The sequence below is a fragment of the Blennius ocellaris genome (assembly GCF_963422515.1).
Source record: "Blennius ocellaris genome assembly, chromosome: 11".
NCBI lineage: Eukaryota > Metazoa > Chordata > Actinopteri > Blenniiformes > Blenniidae > Blennius > Blennius ocellaris.
Window position 1 is genome coordinate 26470350 of NC_137660.1, and position 16814 is coordinate 26487163.

Consider the following 16814-nt stretch of genomic DNA (forward strand, 5'->3'; position numbering starts at 1 on the left):
CACACACACACACACACACTGTCCATTGGTCCAAATTCTGAAAAGTTTTCTTTTTGTACCTTGATGGAAAGTGATGTGATTTTTTTTTTTGTCTCCATATTATAAATGTCACACACGATGTCAATCAATAGTACTCTGATTTACTCCCACAGTCCAAAAACACACATGTAATGTAAACTGGTGACCCTGAATTGCTGGCTCCATGTGATTGTGAGTGTGTGTGTGGTTGTCTGTCTCTCTGTGTGTTCATCCTGTGATGAACTGGTGACCTGTCCAGTGTGTATCCTACCATCGGCCAAAGTCAGCTGAGACTGGCTCCAGCGCCCCTGCACAGGATTAGGCTGTATGGAAGATGGATGGATGAACCTGAAAACTTCATTGTCCCAGCGATTCTGTTCAGACTTTGGCTGACAAAAGCCTATTGTTTCTCATTCATGCATGTTAGCCCAAACTCACCCTTGTCGTATTAAAAGAGCTTTCACTGCAGCACCTTGTTGTAATCGGCTGTCCAGTTCTTGTTATCGGTTTGGTGTTGTCTGCAGATCAATTGTTTTGGATCATATGTTTGATAACTCTGGATTATATTATTATTATTATGATTATTAATAATAATAATAAGAATAATAATAAGAATAATAATCATACAGATTTAGTTTAACAATCTATTGTGGATCTTTCTTCTCTACTTTTTATGTAGTCAAATAATTAATTGAAGTCATCCAATCATGAAAAATACACACGATTAGTGACAATATTCTTCTGGTTAAAGTTGTAAGAGCATATATATATTGAAAGTCCATAGAAAAGTTTTTTTTTTTTTTTTTTTTTTAAGATTGTCAGTCTTTAAAAACGTATTGGTTAAATTTATATTTGACATCACTTTTCACAAATAAAACTATTTAAAAAAAACATACTAGCATATTAAAAAAATCCATTGTGGTTATTCCAATCATAGATATCTGATTCCAATGCCCAACAATGAAATATACTTCGTTTTTAAGGGACAGTAGCTGAATATCCCACAGCATTTGAAAGCAGCACATTCAGCCAATGGCCGTCAGGCTGGAGGGGGGCTGGGCTGGAAACACTGAACCGTGATATTTCCATGGAAAACTTAGTAAATAGCTGAGTTTTCTTATTTCTCAATGTATGTTGTTCTCATCGTGAACGTGCATGTGTTCACATTTAACTTGTTGGACGCCTGCGCAGCTGAAGGCAGACAAATATGAGGAGGGTCAAACTCTAATCTCACAGATGAAGCCGGAAAGACGGTTTTCACTTGCTTCGCATGCTTTTCTTTCACTGAGTGCTGTTTACATCTGTGCAGGCATCCACATTTACCCAGAGTGCACCGGGAGGAAGAGAGAAGCAGGTGCGTCAAGTTCATTTCATGTTGACATTCAACGGAAAATGCGATCCTTAACCTTCAAAGTAAAATCATACACGACGTTAGTATGTGAGCGGTAAAATCAGCACTTTCTCAGCTGTCTTTCTCTAAAATATTATTGCATTGATGGAAAAGACTCATTGCACAACAGATACATGCTTGAAGTGATCTCTGGACACACTTGGTGACAAAGTCCTTTGTCGCATTTACAGGAAACCGAGTCTGTCGGGATTATCTTGAGTGACTCAACATGGGTTTATCTCTGCTTGAATATCAAAACAAATATGGTGTATTGAACCTTGAGACAAACATACATTCCTTTCATATCTTGTACTGTAAAATGGCAAAATGAACACATTTTGTGAGTACAGATTTCCATATTTAAGCATTGAGATATACACAGTAGAGATTATTTAATATATTTGTATGTTTGTCCATTTCTTTTTTCTTTTTCTTTTTTACCTCCCCCAATACTTCTTAATGTTGGAAAATACCTTTTTACTAATTTAATCTAAAGAATATTCTTCATGGCTGTACCACTTCAATCTATCATCCTTCTACACAATTATCACACATAATAAAGATTGATAACAGATTATTGAAATAAGAATTTCTGTAAGTATCTCATGATACTTTTTGTTGGTAGTGTATTACAATATTTTATCCTGATGATACAATGAACCAAAACTGAAGCAGCTCACTGGACGAACTTGCTCAGGAGGAGATAATAACAGTTTTTTTTTTTTAAATAGATAAAGATAATAACTACTAAAAAACTATATAATGGGGGTTGATGCTGCACTCTTTTCAAACTTATAAGAGTGAATTTGTAGAAGCATGCGTGATAAACAACAATACAACAACCGTGACAACAACATTTTTCGGCTCCTCCATCTGTCTTCTATACCTTAATCCTGCGCAGGTTCATGGGGCGCTGGAGCCAATCCCAGTTGACCTGGGATTATTAATGACCTGGGATTATATGAGTCAGGGAAGGATACTGGACAGGTCACCAGTTCGACTCACGGAGACACGGGGAGAACATGCATATTTGATATTTGAACGCCAACCACTGCACCACCATGTAGCCTCCTACGCTTCTATCAGTCATTAGTTTAACAAGTAAGGTTTCTTATATATTAATTTCTTAAAATGTGGGTATTCATATCCAATGATTATCAGAATTTTAACGTCACCTGTCACTTTACACTTCTATATTTTATTTGGAGTTTTTATTCTTTTTTGCTATTTCTATTTAGTAAAAGTCAGTGAAGAGTCTATACAATATTGTACATAATTATTTTATTTTATTATTTTAGACTTATCCTATTTTATTTATTCTTTATTCTTTGCTCTCTGTGTTTATGGTCCTGTCCTGTAAAAAGCTGCTGGAACTTGAATTTTCCCTGAGGGAGTCATCCCAAGGGATTAATAAAGTCATTCTGATTCTGATTCTGAGAATATCAGAGTTTGTTTTTTCAAAAATGAAAACCAAAACAGAAATTATGCATGAAAAAGACTTCAGCTGGGCCACCTTACTCTGGATGGACGGATGTATGTACGCAACATAAAACTCTCTCCTCTCCCTTGGAAGACAACTCTTGTTGCGAAAGTCTCACCGGAAGCGCATCGCCGCCGCTGCCGCTGTCATGTATCGGACTTGACTTTGCATGGCGCAGCGATAGTGACGGTGGGGGACTATTATCGCTTCTCTGTGGATAATATTAACAATAAACAACAACGCGTGGATGTTTTTTGGACGGCGATGCAGAAGCCCTGAAATGAGAGTGTGAGATGATAACCCTTCGGAGAGTGTGGATAACGACCACTGCCTCATTGATGACTACGAGCAGGACGAGTCTGAGGAAGAGCTGCTGCTGCATTCATAAACACTTCTTTAGGACTCACAACAACCCCTGAGCTTTTGTTGTGGAGGGGCTGCTCACTAAAAAAAAAAAAAAACAACAGCAACAAAAAAACAACAACACACTTGCACAATGGCTGAAAAGGGTAAAGTGAATATAGAGCATCTCGGCGGAGTTTTCAGGCTCCGAGAGGAACACGAAAAGGTAAAATTTTTGTGTGTTTTCGCTAGTTAGCCAAGCCTCGGCCACGCGGTGGATCCGGGAGTGGGTTCGAGCCCCGTGTGGGTCTAATTCTTTTTTTCATTATTGTTGATTAAATGTCACTTGTATACATCTGTGCACTCGTTATATCAGACACGACACACGCGGCGTGAGTTTTATTTCTTTGACTTTCAGTTTTCCAGAAGCTTCCTCCCTCTTCCAGCCGCTCACGTGTTCCAGTTGCAGGGAGGCGTGTTTACTTTACTTTACTTTCTCTTCTCCTTCTTTTCACCTCTGCTTGCTTTTGTAAAATATCTTTCCAACATTCATTGCAAAAAAAAGGAAATAGTCCACCACTTCGCTGATAGTAAAGCCAGCCTGCAAATCTCCCCTTCCTTCACAGGATTATGTAAACAGTGTACATAAGTGAAGTTGCAAATGACATTTGCAACTTGAAATGTGCACTGATTTTTACATGCATATGGTCACATAACTTCACGTCAAAGCTGTTTTCTTTGTTTCTCTGTGCTCGAGATCAACTGTGCAGATCTTGACAGGGTGTTTGTGCAGATGTCTCTGTTTTGGGGACCTTTGGAGCAGCTGTGTTTGTCTTCCTCTTCTGCTTTCCTGCTTCGGTTAAACATTTCTCTCTCCCTTTGTGTGAATCTGTGTTCGAATTCGAAGCGCCAGTCTCGACGTGTCGGTGTGAATTCGATGTTTGAGTTCTCTAACTTTTAGAGGTCACAAGGTCAATGAGCCAGGCGTTGTGATTTTTCATGCTGTGATTCATGTCCAACCTATTTGTTTTCCCTAAAATAACAGGTGGTGAAAGACTGTGAAAGTCGGATTCAACACTGGTAAGTATTGGAGGCTGTGTAAACGTGTTTGAGCATTAAGATAGTGTTGGACGTTCACACCAGTTCAATCCCAACTGCCATGTATGTCTCCACTGGTGACACTTTGATTAAAAGTGCCGCCGTTAAACACCTTAAAATATCTCCTCCTGGTCATACTTTAAATAAGCAGAATAGTTGCAGCTTCAAATGAACTGTACATGCCACGGTGCGAAATGTTATGAGATTGATCTGCTGACTGAGGCCACGTTTAAGCATAACCAGGTTTTTTTTTTTAGAAAAACTGATATTTCTCTCTACGTTAAAAAAATAAAATCTTTATTGGTGCAGAGCTGGTATGATCATGCCAAACCTGTAGGGGGCAGTGTAACAAGAAGCATCGGACAATGTTTCAAGTGAAAACGCATCATTGCGTTTTGCGTTTCCACGACAAGGTTTTGAAAACAAGGGCCGTTAACATGGAATCGACAGAAAACAATGTAGTTTCCCTGCAGGGCCACTAGTGGGTGCTGTCAGTTATTTTTTGTAATGAAACCACACAGTACATGAGTACACAGACATTTTTATGGACAAGTTGGGTTGTTATCACAGGTGACTCTTAACTATAAAACTACCAAGTCCCAGGAGAACAATGGAGTGTGAGTCACGACACTCTGGAGGCCGCCATTGTTGTTATTGTCCATCTACTGAGCATGTGCAGTAGTAGCGTTTTCAAAAAGGTTTTTTTTTTACCCTGTTCACACAGTCTGTTTTTGTTGTTGTTGTTTTTTTAAATCTGATGATCTTCTTGCTGCATATAAACCTACACTAAAAAAAAAAAATCAATCAGATTGTATATAAAGAAAGTAAATAAAGGTTCATCATACAGGGGAGTTACACTTATGTTCATAAAACTAGTTTGATCTCAAGTCGGCAGAACAGTAAAATAACAGTAAAACCTTCTAAGAACAACAAGTCAAATGTTTTCCTTTGTCTTATTACAAACAAAACATGTTAGGGAAATTTCTTCATCAATATCGGGATATAAGAGTTTTTGACAAAAGTCTGTTCTGCCTCATGAAAGTGTTGCTGCACGTTTTCCTTCAGCACCGCTTTGATGTTAATGCTAAGCTACTTTTCACTGTACTCCCAGCATGAGTCTTTTGTGTTTCTCCCAATATTATTTTTTAACCTAAGCAATGCAATACCCAATATAAATAAGTTATTAACAGTAGTTACTTTTATTTAACAAAAAAAACCAAACAAACCCTGCTTTGTTCGCTCTTTCACTCTGCAGCGACTTGAGAGCAGATTTTGGCCTGCAGGTTGCATGTTTGACGCCCAGGTCATAATAAAAAGGGTTAAAACACAGATAAGATGTGATAAGAGCTGCAAGAAAACAATAAATTAATATTGCACTCATTCTGCACACCACACGGGGGCATTCAGTTATTATGTGTAGTAATTTCAGCAGACAATAAACTGATATTATTTTTCTTTCCACTCTATTGCACCTCTGCTTTTCCATGTCCCAAAAGAGAAGTGTTTTTTTTATTCCAAGCAGATATTCTAACTCATTAACACCGGGAAAATAAAATCCCATGTCACTATTAGGAATAAAGTTCTGCCTCTCCATTCATGTTGTATAAAACTGTATCCAGGCCAGGGTGCTTTGGTGCATTTACAGGTGAAAGTGCATCATTTTCGTTTCAGAAATGAAAGTCCCCTCACCTCATTTAAAATAAAACATCTCTGAAAGATGAACTCGTTGCCTGCTAATATCTTCATCCACATGAAATACATATTATATACAACTACCAGGTGAAATGAGCCACATTCCCCATTAATAAAACTGGTGGAAATAATCAAATAACTCACTAATTCTTGAATTTACTACAAAAAAACTTTGATTTTATTCGCTTTTTTAAAAAATCCATTTTGAACAAACTCTTGTTAAATAAAAGTGCATTATGACATTTTTCATAGCATGCTTTACAAACTCCACCGCACAATATCGCTCTTCCATGCTTTTGCTAATGCTGTTTTGGTAGCATTAATGTTACTACTGATGTGGCTTTGAGCCGTACACTATTTCAATCTGGCCGGGCCATTTCATTCAAATCTATTTTAATCAGGCCGATGTTAATTGTGTCGCTTGTGGTCTGCAGCTAATGCTGGGTTATGACCTCTGGTCTGGCCGAAACGACGCGACTCCCAGTGGACGAATTAGGAACAGCAGTTACTTTTATTGAGAAGTTGTCGTTAATGCAGCGGCGTTCACTCCTGGTCCTTTAGAGCCGTTCTCCTGCATTTTTTTATGTCTCCCAGCTTCACGACACAGTAAATTCGTAGATGTCATCTCTAATATAAAAAAAGAAAAGGGGGGGGGAAAGCATATTGCAATACAGTGTATTGGAGAAGGGACCTACATCATACACATGCCTGACACCCGTGATTTAGACGCCGTTTACATGACGAAACGACACTTTTTCCGAGGCGGAACTTTTCGAAAGCGACTCCATGTTTGTGAACATGAGGGGAAAACACAACTTGCCAAAACTGCTCCTATAAACTATTCGCTGTGTGCATGTGTGCGGTCTCTTTACAAAAAAACCCCAAACCAACAGCACCCACTAGTGGCACAACAAGAAAGCTACATTGAAACTTCTGTGCAAACTTTTCAATTTTAAAGAATTGCGTTGCGTGCAGCCTCGATCGTGTATGAGCTCGTCAACACGTCGGAGTTCGGAGTTACGTGATGCACCTGAACGCATCACTCGAAGCTGTCAGCCCATGCGCTTGAAACCGGACCAACATGGCGGCTCGAACACAAACTTTCTCTTTTATTACTGAAATAGTTCAGCGGAACGTATTTCTGAAAACATTTGAAGCGAGAAGTTGAAAAGTTAAAACCGCGCCTCACGGAGGACATGATTTTAACTCACTGCGTGTAAAATAGAGAAGCTTAAAAAAAAAAAAAAAAAACCCCAGTAATGTGGATGTGATGAGGTCTGAACTGTGTGCCGACACTTACCGAGTCCAGGATGCTGATTAAGTGGAAACACCTGTGTGAGTGAATCACGACTTGCGTGAATTGGGTTTTAGCGAAGCGTAACTTTGTTACGCTAAGTGTGTTTCCATTGATCGTGAGCTGCTTTCAGTTTCCCCCGTCGTCGTATCGACTGCATGGTCGGGAGTGTTCGTTGTGTTCGCCGGTTGAAAATTGGCCCCGACTTAATGAAATATTTGAGTTTTGTGTGTGTTAAAAAAAAAAAAAAGTACCAAAAACTGCAGTAAGGGTGAAATCTTTTAAAATAACAGAAATATTTTCCAAGTGTAAACACATTTTAGTTGGCAGTGCAATTTCATCAAATAATAAAAAAAAAAAAATTTGACCCACACAACTAGAAACAAAAAGTGTTTTGCAGTTAGATTTATTTTTTTATTTTATTTTTTTTAAGAACTTACACGTGAAATTATTTACATCTGTCCATCCTCACTGGACAAAAAAAAAAATAAGAAGCAGCTCATTTGTTTGGAAACAAATGTGACACTCGCGCTCCCTGTTGCGTTGTTTATATGTTTGTTTTATACAATAACCTCACTACTTCTGCTCTTCTTTACTAATTGGATTTTAAAGCGGCGATTAAACGGTCTGCTTCAGACATTTAAAGTCCACAAGGACTTCGCACAGGGATGAATACTCTCCTAACAGATGACTAGAGGCCGGCCAGTGAGAGATTTATCGCTCGGTATTAAGGGGTTTTGGATGCGCCGGGCTTTAATTTGACTATATTATACTTGTAAAGAGCCCAAGAAGTATAGAGAGCCCGAGTACCTCATGTTATGGACGACGTGAAGCGTTGCTGCTGTGATTTTCATTGAGGTTTTAGTTTTTGTATGGAGGACAACACATATTTCTGTGACTTGCGCTTTTGTTGAGTTACTGAAATAGGACAGCAGTTTGTGGCTTCAGGGGGTTAAAACAGACACTTTTTTTTTTCTTGTTGTGTGAATAATTGTTGAATGTGTTCACAGGAAGAAGGTGTCAGGTGACTACGAAGCCCTGAATGATCGCCTCAAAACTCTCCCGGATCGACTGTGTTATGACATCATGGTGAGTCGGAACAAAATACACGACTCTTCTATCTTTTGACTGTCGCACATTTTCATTTTCAGTGGGCTGGACTGGTAAAATGGTGCCATGAATAACTTTTAAATTTTGAGTTGTTCTTTGTTACGGTGCAGAGTATAAGTGATGAAAATGTCCAAAAAAACTACAGAAATCACTATAATCTCAACATGAAGCCAGTTTTAATGGAAACTTCTGGTGGAAAATACTTTGGAAAACAAAAAAGCGGCTATTGCTGTTGCATTATGCTTGTTTTTCCAAACTCGAGATGAAGAGTGGATCTTCACGATTTTATTTTTCATTACTTATTAAACCAAAAGGCCTTTTAGTTTACAATATTGTCGTTGTATTTACACGTGGCTGAAATCCCCTTTTCCCCTCCAAAAAAGGACACACTGTCCCTGATTTTACATTATCACTAGGAGAAGAAAACCCATAAGATGTGTAGTTTTATGCTACTGATTTGTGAAAATCCTTGATAATCAAGCACCATTTATTGTATTATCTTCATAATCAGGAAACAAGTCATGCACCCATAACGTAATAATCATAACGTGTGTTCACGGCACGTTTACTAGCGAATATATCAAATTTACTTCTGCAAGCAAGAAGGCTCTGATCAGAAAATGGCTGAAAAGAACTGAAACTCTACCGTAAAACGGAGACTCCATAATGTCACATGACCATATTGATGTGTGTGTGAGATGTTCCTTCAGAGATGGAGCTTCCCCTGCGGTTTGCGGTCAATTTCTGTTACATTTTCTGGAAGAAAAAATAAAACACAAAACAATAAGAAGTGAATTGGAAAAAAAAGAAACTTTTGGAGCATTTTCTTCCCTTGAAAAATGCGAATATGTAAAAACCAACATTCAGAAACATTCCCCTTGACTTCTTCTCTCTCCCTCTTGCCTTCAGGCACTCATTCTGCTGTGTTTGAGTTTGTTTGTGTTTTGTCTCGGGCTTTCTTCCGGTGTGAACAGGTACCGTTTGGCCCTCTGGCCTTCATGCCGGGGAAGCTGGTGCACACCAACGAGGTCACCGTGCTGCTGGGCGACAACTGGTTCGCTAAGTGCTCCGCCAAGGAAGCTCAGAAAATAGTGGATCACAGGATGAAATGCAAGTTTATTTTGCGTTTTTGTTTTTTTTTATCTGATTTTATTCCTCCTCCCTATGATCGCAGTGTTGGCGAGTGGCCAGTCAGTGCTGCCGTTCGGCCAGCAGAGGGCGTCGGTGCATCACTATTGACCCGAGCAGTGAAGTGACAAACTTTTACATTGCAGCCTTGTAACGCCGTCGAGATGCTGGAACTGTACATCTGTTTGTTAGGGGCAGGTGTTTTGGGGAGGGGAGGGGGGGTGCAGAGAGATTTATTTAAAGTGTGGAGGAAGGAGAGCCGCTCTTCCGTTCCTGCTGCCGCCCGGCGGCACCCCTTCCCTTTCTTTGGCGTGCGTGAGCGCGCTCACCCCGCTGCTCATTCCAGGTCTGAACATTTCACATCAAGTCAAATGGGCCCAAGTAACGATCTCTGATGTGAACATTATTAGAATGTTTAGTCAAGCAGAAATGTGCTGCCACAGCCCATCCGCTACCCCCCCCTTCCCCTGTCCTCCTCCCCCACCCCCACCCCCGTATCCCCCCATCTCCTGACCCTGCCCACCCTGCTATTACAGAACTAAGTGCTGTAATACAAACATAGCGAGCTGAAATGTGTCAGACAGCGGCTGAGTTGTCAGGCCTTCTGTGTTTGACCTTTCCTCACTTCCAGTTGATGCACTGACTGGAGGGGCTCCCGATCGCCATGGAAACAAGGGCCCTCTGCTGCTATTAGTGAAAGGGCTTAATTGTTGTGAAGATTTAATGATCCGGAGTAGTATTCAGGGCAGAAGATATTATGAACTGTTTGTGTCATCATTTTTCTTTTCTTTTCTTTTTTTTTCTTTTCTTTTTTTCCTTCCTCCACCCGCCACAACTTGTTTGGGATTTTAACTCCTTAGCAGCTTGTTGTCATTGTCGTGTTTTAATGTTTTATTGAAATCTCTGTTCGCCTGCAGCGTGTTTTTTTTTTTTTTTTTTCTTCTTTGTCATTATTCTTCTGTGAATGCGCATTTCAATAACGACAATAATAATAATAGTGTATTTGTTTTTGCACAGATGTGAAGAATGAATTGGAGGATCTGACTAAAACGAGGGAGAACTTTGAAGCCCGAGTCGGATTTGAAAAGGATTTGGAAACGATCTCGGCTGTATGTTGCATTTCTAGACGTCTTCTTTTCACGAAGGCCTTGAATAGTAGTGGAAATTGGGCTTAATTTCATGTTGTTCTCCTGTAGAGAAAAGGCGACTATGTTGACATCAGAGAGGAGGTTGGAAACAATGACTCTGCTGTGGCCAAAGGTATCTTTGACAGCTTTTTTTTTATTAAATTTTTTTAAAAACGTCATTGCATTCGTGCGAAATTGAAGAAAAGGCTTTAACTCGCTGCCTAATTCGACGACATAATCAGATTTGATGTTTTCAGGCGTGACGCGTTGAGGGAATTTCTTTTTTTTTGTTTTTTTTTTGCGCCGCAACAGGAAAGCAAAGAATAGCTCACAAGCCAAACTCCAAGCCCAAGCACGACGCTGTGCTGGATCTGAAGGAGGAGGATGAGAAGAAGGATGGGGAGAGCGAGGGAGACGACGACGACGACGGCGGCGGCGGCGGGAGCAGGAGAGACGTCCTGACCGAGGAGGAGCTGTGGGCTCGATTGGACGAACTGGAGAAACTGGAGGAGCTGCAGGATGAGCAGGACAGGTAAGGCGGCGGCATTTGTTAAGCATCACCTTCAAAAAAAAAAAAAAGAAATGTCTTAATTTCTCACGGAATTCTCTTTTAGATTTTCCGACAACGCGGACATGAACGGTGAAGACACGTCGTCTTCGTCCTCGGAGGAGGAGGAGAAGGAGGCCGACGCCGCTCCTCCAGTGAACGGCGTCGGTTTGAAGCCGAGCTGGAGCTCCGCCCCTCGCTGTAAAGCAACGCCGAGCATAGACCGAAAAGAGGTGGACTGCGAGGAAGAGGAGGAGGAGGAGGAGGAAGGCCTCTGTTTACCCACCATCTTCTTTTCTCACACTGTTGAACCCAAGAAGGTCAGAACGATAAATCATGTGGAACATTTCAAATTTTTTAATAAGTATTTCTGTTTTTGGGGGGGGGGGGGGGGGGGTTTCGTTTCTTCCACTTCACAAGTTTTTTTGTTTGTGTTTTCCCAAAGGTGAGGATAAATACTGGAAAAAACACAATGCTGAAGTTCAGTGAACGAAAAGAGCAGAAGGAGCACTCCAAGAGGAAAAAGAAAAACGGTCACAATAACGGACACCCGCATCACGAGCTTCACAAAATCACGACACCAGCAGACATTTACAGGTAAACAAAAAACAACAACAAACATTTATTGCATCATTTTCAGGATAAAAATGCAACTTTTTTTTTTCTTTTGTTCATGGACGTTTTCCTTGTTTTTATCGGCTTCTAACCCCCCAAAAAAGCCGAAATGACGAGAGTGCAACTTTTTTTTTAACATTTAAAGGACATACTTTTAAATACTTGAAAATTATGCATTTTAATCCCAGTGTGTGTTCAAAGGCTATGTCATCGTTTCAAAGAGTGAATCAACATCCATGTGTGCTACTTTATGTAAAGAAATTAAATCTATTGAAAAGCTTTTAACGTTACCAACATGACATCCACTTCATCATTTTTACCTGAACAAGTCACTAAAGTGTGGCACCACACTATTTAATACCTACTATGCATTGCTTGAGGGTAACAACAAAGTAAATATGACTTCCGCGACACATTGGAGAGTTTGTTTGAGTGACAAGCCACGGTTTAAATGCGTCAGTTACACTGACTGGGAGGAAGTTATTAATGATCAAAGGTCAAGGGGTCAAACAGGACGGCAGCATCTTTGTAAACCATGTCATTGGAAGAAAAAGAATAATATGGTTACTTGCCTATTAAATTTCAAATATTGTATGTTTGTGTCAGTTTAATAGTATTTTTTCCACCATCATTTTAAAGGTAAAAATACATACGTTTATTTACCGTAGTTTCCAGACAAGTTGCTCCTTTTTTTTTTTTAATAAGTTAACAAGCTTCATGCTGCAGATGCGAGTGATGCGTTCAGGTGCATCACGTAACTCCGAGGTTTCTTTCTTTCTTTCTTTCGTTTCTTTTAAAATTCGGTGGTTTTGGCTTAAATTCATTTGCGCTCAATGGTCTGGAAATTACGGTAGTCACTGCTGCTTCCTGAAGGGATTCCTGGAAGATGCAGGATTAAAAATTTTTTTTTCATAAAACAATGAGCATTTTGCAATTTGTTTGGTTTTATGAAAGTATAAAAATTGTATTCATGTACACTCCGTGCCACAACAAAGGTTATTAATGGCACTATTTCAACAGTCCGGCACACTGCAGGATGAAATTGGACAGCTTTGGTGGTTCATGAAGGAGAGAAATTTAATTTGAAATGTCTTTTTTTTCTTTTCTTTCTTTTTAATGTACAAAATTGATTTGGAAATATGAAATATTGTGAAAATCTCTAAATAATTTCCATCTCTCTGATTGGAAAAAACAGCCATCGATTTTAATGTTCTGTAGTTCAGATGCCTTTTAATGCTGCTGCGGTGTACAAAGCTAATCAATAATCCTCTAATATAAACATTTCTCGGTTGTTTACGGTCGTCGGTTCGCGCCGCCCGTGACCTCAACCCCCCTTCCGTACAAACGCGCCCGTGCTTTGCTTTTTTTTTTTATTCCCAGGCTCTTTGTGGACGTGAGGAACGGGGAACCCATTCCCCGGAAGTCCATCCTGAAGTCGCGCAGCCGCGAGAACAGCGTCTGCAGCGACACCAGCGAGAGCAGCGCGGCCGACTTCGAGGAGCGCCGCGTGATCGGGCGCGGCTTCAGCCACGACGAGGCGACGCACAGCGACACCAGCGACGGCATCGCGGAGGAAGACAGTCCCGTGGCGCTGCTGCCGCCGCCGCTACAGCAGCCCGCCAGTCGATTCGAGGTAAAAAAAAAAAAAAAAAAAAAAAGCAGCACGGCTTTTCCTTTTAATTACTTTCTGGCTGTCTTGAGGAATGCATAATCATGTTTCTTTGAATAATCTTAATATCCGTCTGCTTTTATAAAATGTCAGACTTCTCCCTCAGATTCCTTAATGTGAACGTAATTAACATAGAAAACCTCTTTAAGTTAAAGTGTGACCCCCCCCCCCCCCCCCCCCCCCCCCCACAATCACCAAAGGTCAGCCGCACGCGGGAACGTCAACGGGAAAAACACAGGGAATTAAAATAGTTTTGTTTTTGTTGTTTTTTTTCTGTCACTTGAGGTTTTTTTTTATTCATTCATCATTTATTTATGTGCGAGAAAAGGAGTCCCAATACAGTGTGTGACCCTGTCACACCTTTCACCACCTATTAACACTTCTGCCTTTTCGAAGAAGTTCCCCCGGGGGTTTCTGTGCAAGGTTTATAAAGCCTGAAACAACTTCTTCTTCCTCCAGGCTGTCAGGAATGTAAACTTCTCTCTGACGGCGTTTTCATGGACCCCGATGCTCTTAATGGAAATATTTCTATTGTATCTGTGAGCTTTCCTGATTTAAAAGAGTCATATTGTCCACAAATCCAGCTTTGATTTTCCCTCCATTTGAACATTGGATCATAGAAGCTGCATTCAGAATCTGCTGTGTGTGTGTGAGCTGGACTGGCTCCGCCCACACACGCCCATCTTGGGAAGAGGAGGAAGTACTTCCTCTCGTGGCGCCATGTGCCAAGAGCAGAGCTGCCTAATTATGGGAGGAGTCAAGGGGAGGAGCCGACCTTGATTCTTGATTGGCTAAACCCCCCCAATGACACTATATAGGGTTTGATTTCTGATTGGCTCGTTGGAGCAACACACTTTTTAAAAACTGAAACAGGCCAGAGAGAGAGAGGACACACTTTCTTCACCTCTGGGGCGTCATTCCAGGTATGGGGACGAGACGTTTGATTACGAAAGACCATTTTTGTGACGGTGCTTCGAGCCGCTGATAATACATCTTTTAGGAAACCGCGCCCAATGTGGAACTTTTCAAAAATGCAGCTTGTCTCAAACCGACAGCTCTTCTGCACATGCGCCAGTCGATGGACAATACTGCTAATAGAAATTGCGGAAGAAAATTACGCACACTCAAGAGTCGCTCAAGTTTTATGAAATCCACTCTGCACAGCGTAGCGGCTATTGGCTTAGCTTCAAAATGGAATGTCTTCCAATGTCCTTCCAACCCATCGGCAACATTTGTCTCACGGCTCTTATTTCAGATTTCTTTTCAGTTTGCCAGTTGTTATTTATTTTTTTTATTTTGGCGCCCGATCGGAACATGATTCACGTGTCTGCGGCGGATGACGTCGACGGCGTATTCACCACTTTCACACAGCTGCTGTTATTAAAGGCGTGGGCGGATGTAAACACCAGATTGTCACCCAATGTAAACAGTGACGCCGAGGTCCTCCATCGGGAAGGGTTGAGTCACAATGGCACAAATGTTATTATGTTATTTGTATACGACCCCCCCCCCTCCTCCACCCCCTTTTTTACTTTTTTTAACGAGATTCTATCCCGTCACCGAATTAAAATTTGAGCTGTGGTCAGGAAACCTCTCGCTGGGTAAACGCATCAGGCTGCAGGTGACATGGTCGTTCAGTGGTGTTAAACACATTTCAGTTCAGGGGCCACATGCAGCTCCAACTTCACCTGGAGAGGATCGGACTGGCAAAATGAAAATAGAGCCATGATAAGCTTTTTTATATCGTGGCATAGAGTATATGTAACAAAAAGGTCTCTGTTTTCACAAAACCTAACAATTATTGTGGAAAATGACTACAGTCTCATCATAAAGCCGATTTTAATAAAAACCTTCTGGTTTTATTTGAACAATATCTAGTACTTGCATATTGATTTGCTAACATGCAGTTTGTAACTATGATCCTAATGAATCCTTGTCGTTTGTCTCCTTTCGTGATAAAACGTTGTATTTTTTTATCCCCTGTAGTTATCAAAGTCACTCATTGCTGGTAAAATGACAGATCAGTTTTTGAGTTTTCATTTCGGAAAAGTTCCAAATGTATACATCAATTTGTTAAAACAAAAAACGAAACATGCTGAAAACGATGTCGTTTTCATATGGGGCCACTAGTGGGTGCCGTTGGAAAGAAAAAGCGAAGGTTTTCCCATCGAACCGTCTTTTCCGTCCTCCTCTTCTCTTCAGGCCTTTTCGGGAACCGTCATCGAGAAGGACCCGATGCCTTCAGGCGTCCCCCACCTGACCATCTCCCCTCCCGCCCTGCCGACCATCCTGGAGAGGAAACTGGAGGAGTCGCCGCCCGATGTCGCCCCGCCTCCACCGGCACCTAAGAGGGTGTCCAAGTTCAAGGCTGCCAGGTTGCAGCAGAAGTGACCGATTAATCTTTTTGTTTTCACATAAATTTCTTGGTTTGTTTTGTTTTTTTTTTGTTTTTTTTCCAGACCTTTGTTTCTTCATTGTAACTGTGAACTGTAATCATTATCTTATCTTTCTCCTCCACATCTCATGCACTTACGCTTTTTTTTAGGTTTTTGTTTTTGGTTGTTTTTTTTACTACGAGGAAGTGAACACTCATAACGTTAACAACCTCACCTCGTGTGTGACTCCACTCTTTTACACTGCTCTCTTATCAACTACAGAACAAAAAGCACTCGCCTGTCGCTCATCTTACGGTTAAACTTTATGAACAGTTTGTGAGTTTCACCGTCTGTAATGATCTTCTGTTGAACCAAACCCCCCCCCCCCCCCACTAGCTCTTCTTTTACCTACTTTTGAACCTGCATAATGAATGTACGTATTCCTTTGTGACGAGCTTTATGTAAAGACAGTAAAAAATAAATAAATATCGACGAGAATAAAGGATTTTGATTACAGATTGGTCTGTTTCTGAGTATTTAATTTTTGTTACATGTTAAACAACCGTGATGACAATGCCAACTTATTTTTAAAAGCATCAGATTGCGTCGCGTAAAATGTTTTGGCCTTAAAGCCGCCATTACCAGACGGTGACTGGATGCTGGATGAGTTATTGTCACGAGTGAATTTCCTGTCGCACATTAAAATTTGCAGAGCTAAAGTGAAGCGCCGGCCAAACTTTGGAAGGAAGCAATAACGATTCATCAGAGTCGGAGGACAATTGGACACAAAATGCTTCCTCCAGTTACTGAAAACTCAATCAAACTCCGGCCTCAGCGGATGAATTTCCGTTATCGTGGGCGCGACACTAAACATTTCACTGCCAAAAGACCAGAAGAAAATACCAAGCTCAAAACCTGCAGCTCATGTT

General features: G+C 40.8%; 1 protein-coding gene across 1 annotated transcript; it reads left to right on the forward strand.

Moving 5' to 3' along the window:
- The first annotated feature begins 3085 nt into the window (after positions 1-3085).
- Positions 3086-16401, forward strand: uri1 (URI1 prefoldin like chaperone). Its single transcript, XM_080504418.1, has 11 exons — positions 3086-3456; positions 4276-4310; positions 8325-8403; positions 9399-9534; positions 10570-10661; positions 10749-10812; positions 10992-11211; positions 11294-11546; positions 11672-11823; positions 13222-13474; positions 15713-16401. Exons 1-11 carry the CDS (start codon positions 3385-3387, stop codon positions 15899-15901), a joined length of 1545 nt encoding a protein of 514 aa, XP_080360544.1. The 5' UTR covers positions 3086-3384; the 3' UTR covers positions 15902-16401.
- Positions 16402-16814: the final 413 nt, after the last annotated feature.

What these genes read in the sequence shown, in the direction of transcription:
- uri1 (XM_080504418.1), top strand. Translation starts at nt 3,385, where the DNA reads ATGGCTGAAAAGGGTAAAGTGAATATAGAGCATCTCGGCGGAGTTTTC. An exon ending in GACTGTGTTATGACATCATG is followed by an intron (nt 8,404 to 9,398) that starts GTGAGTCGGAAC and finishes CGGTGTGAACAG; the next exon opens with GTACCGTTTGGCCCTCTGGC. An exon ending in ACACTGTTGAACCCAAGAAG is followed by an intron (nt 11,547 to 11,671) that starts GTCAGAACGATA and finishes GTTTTCCCAAAG; the next exon opens with GTGAGGATAAATACTGGAAA.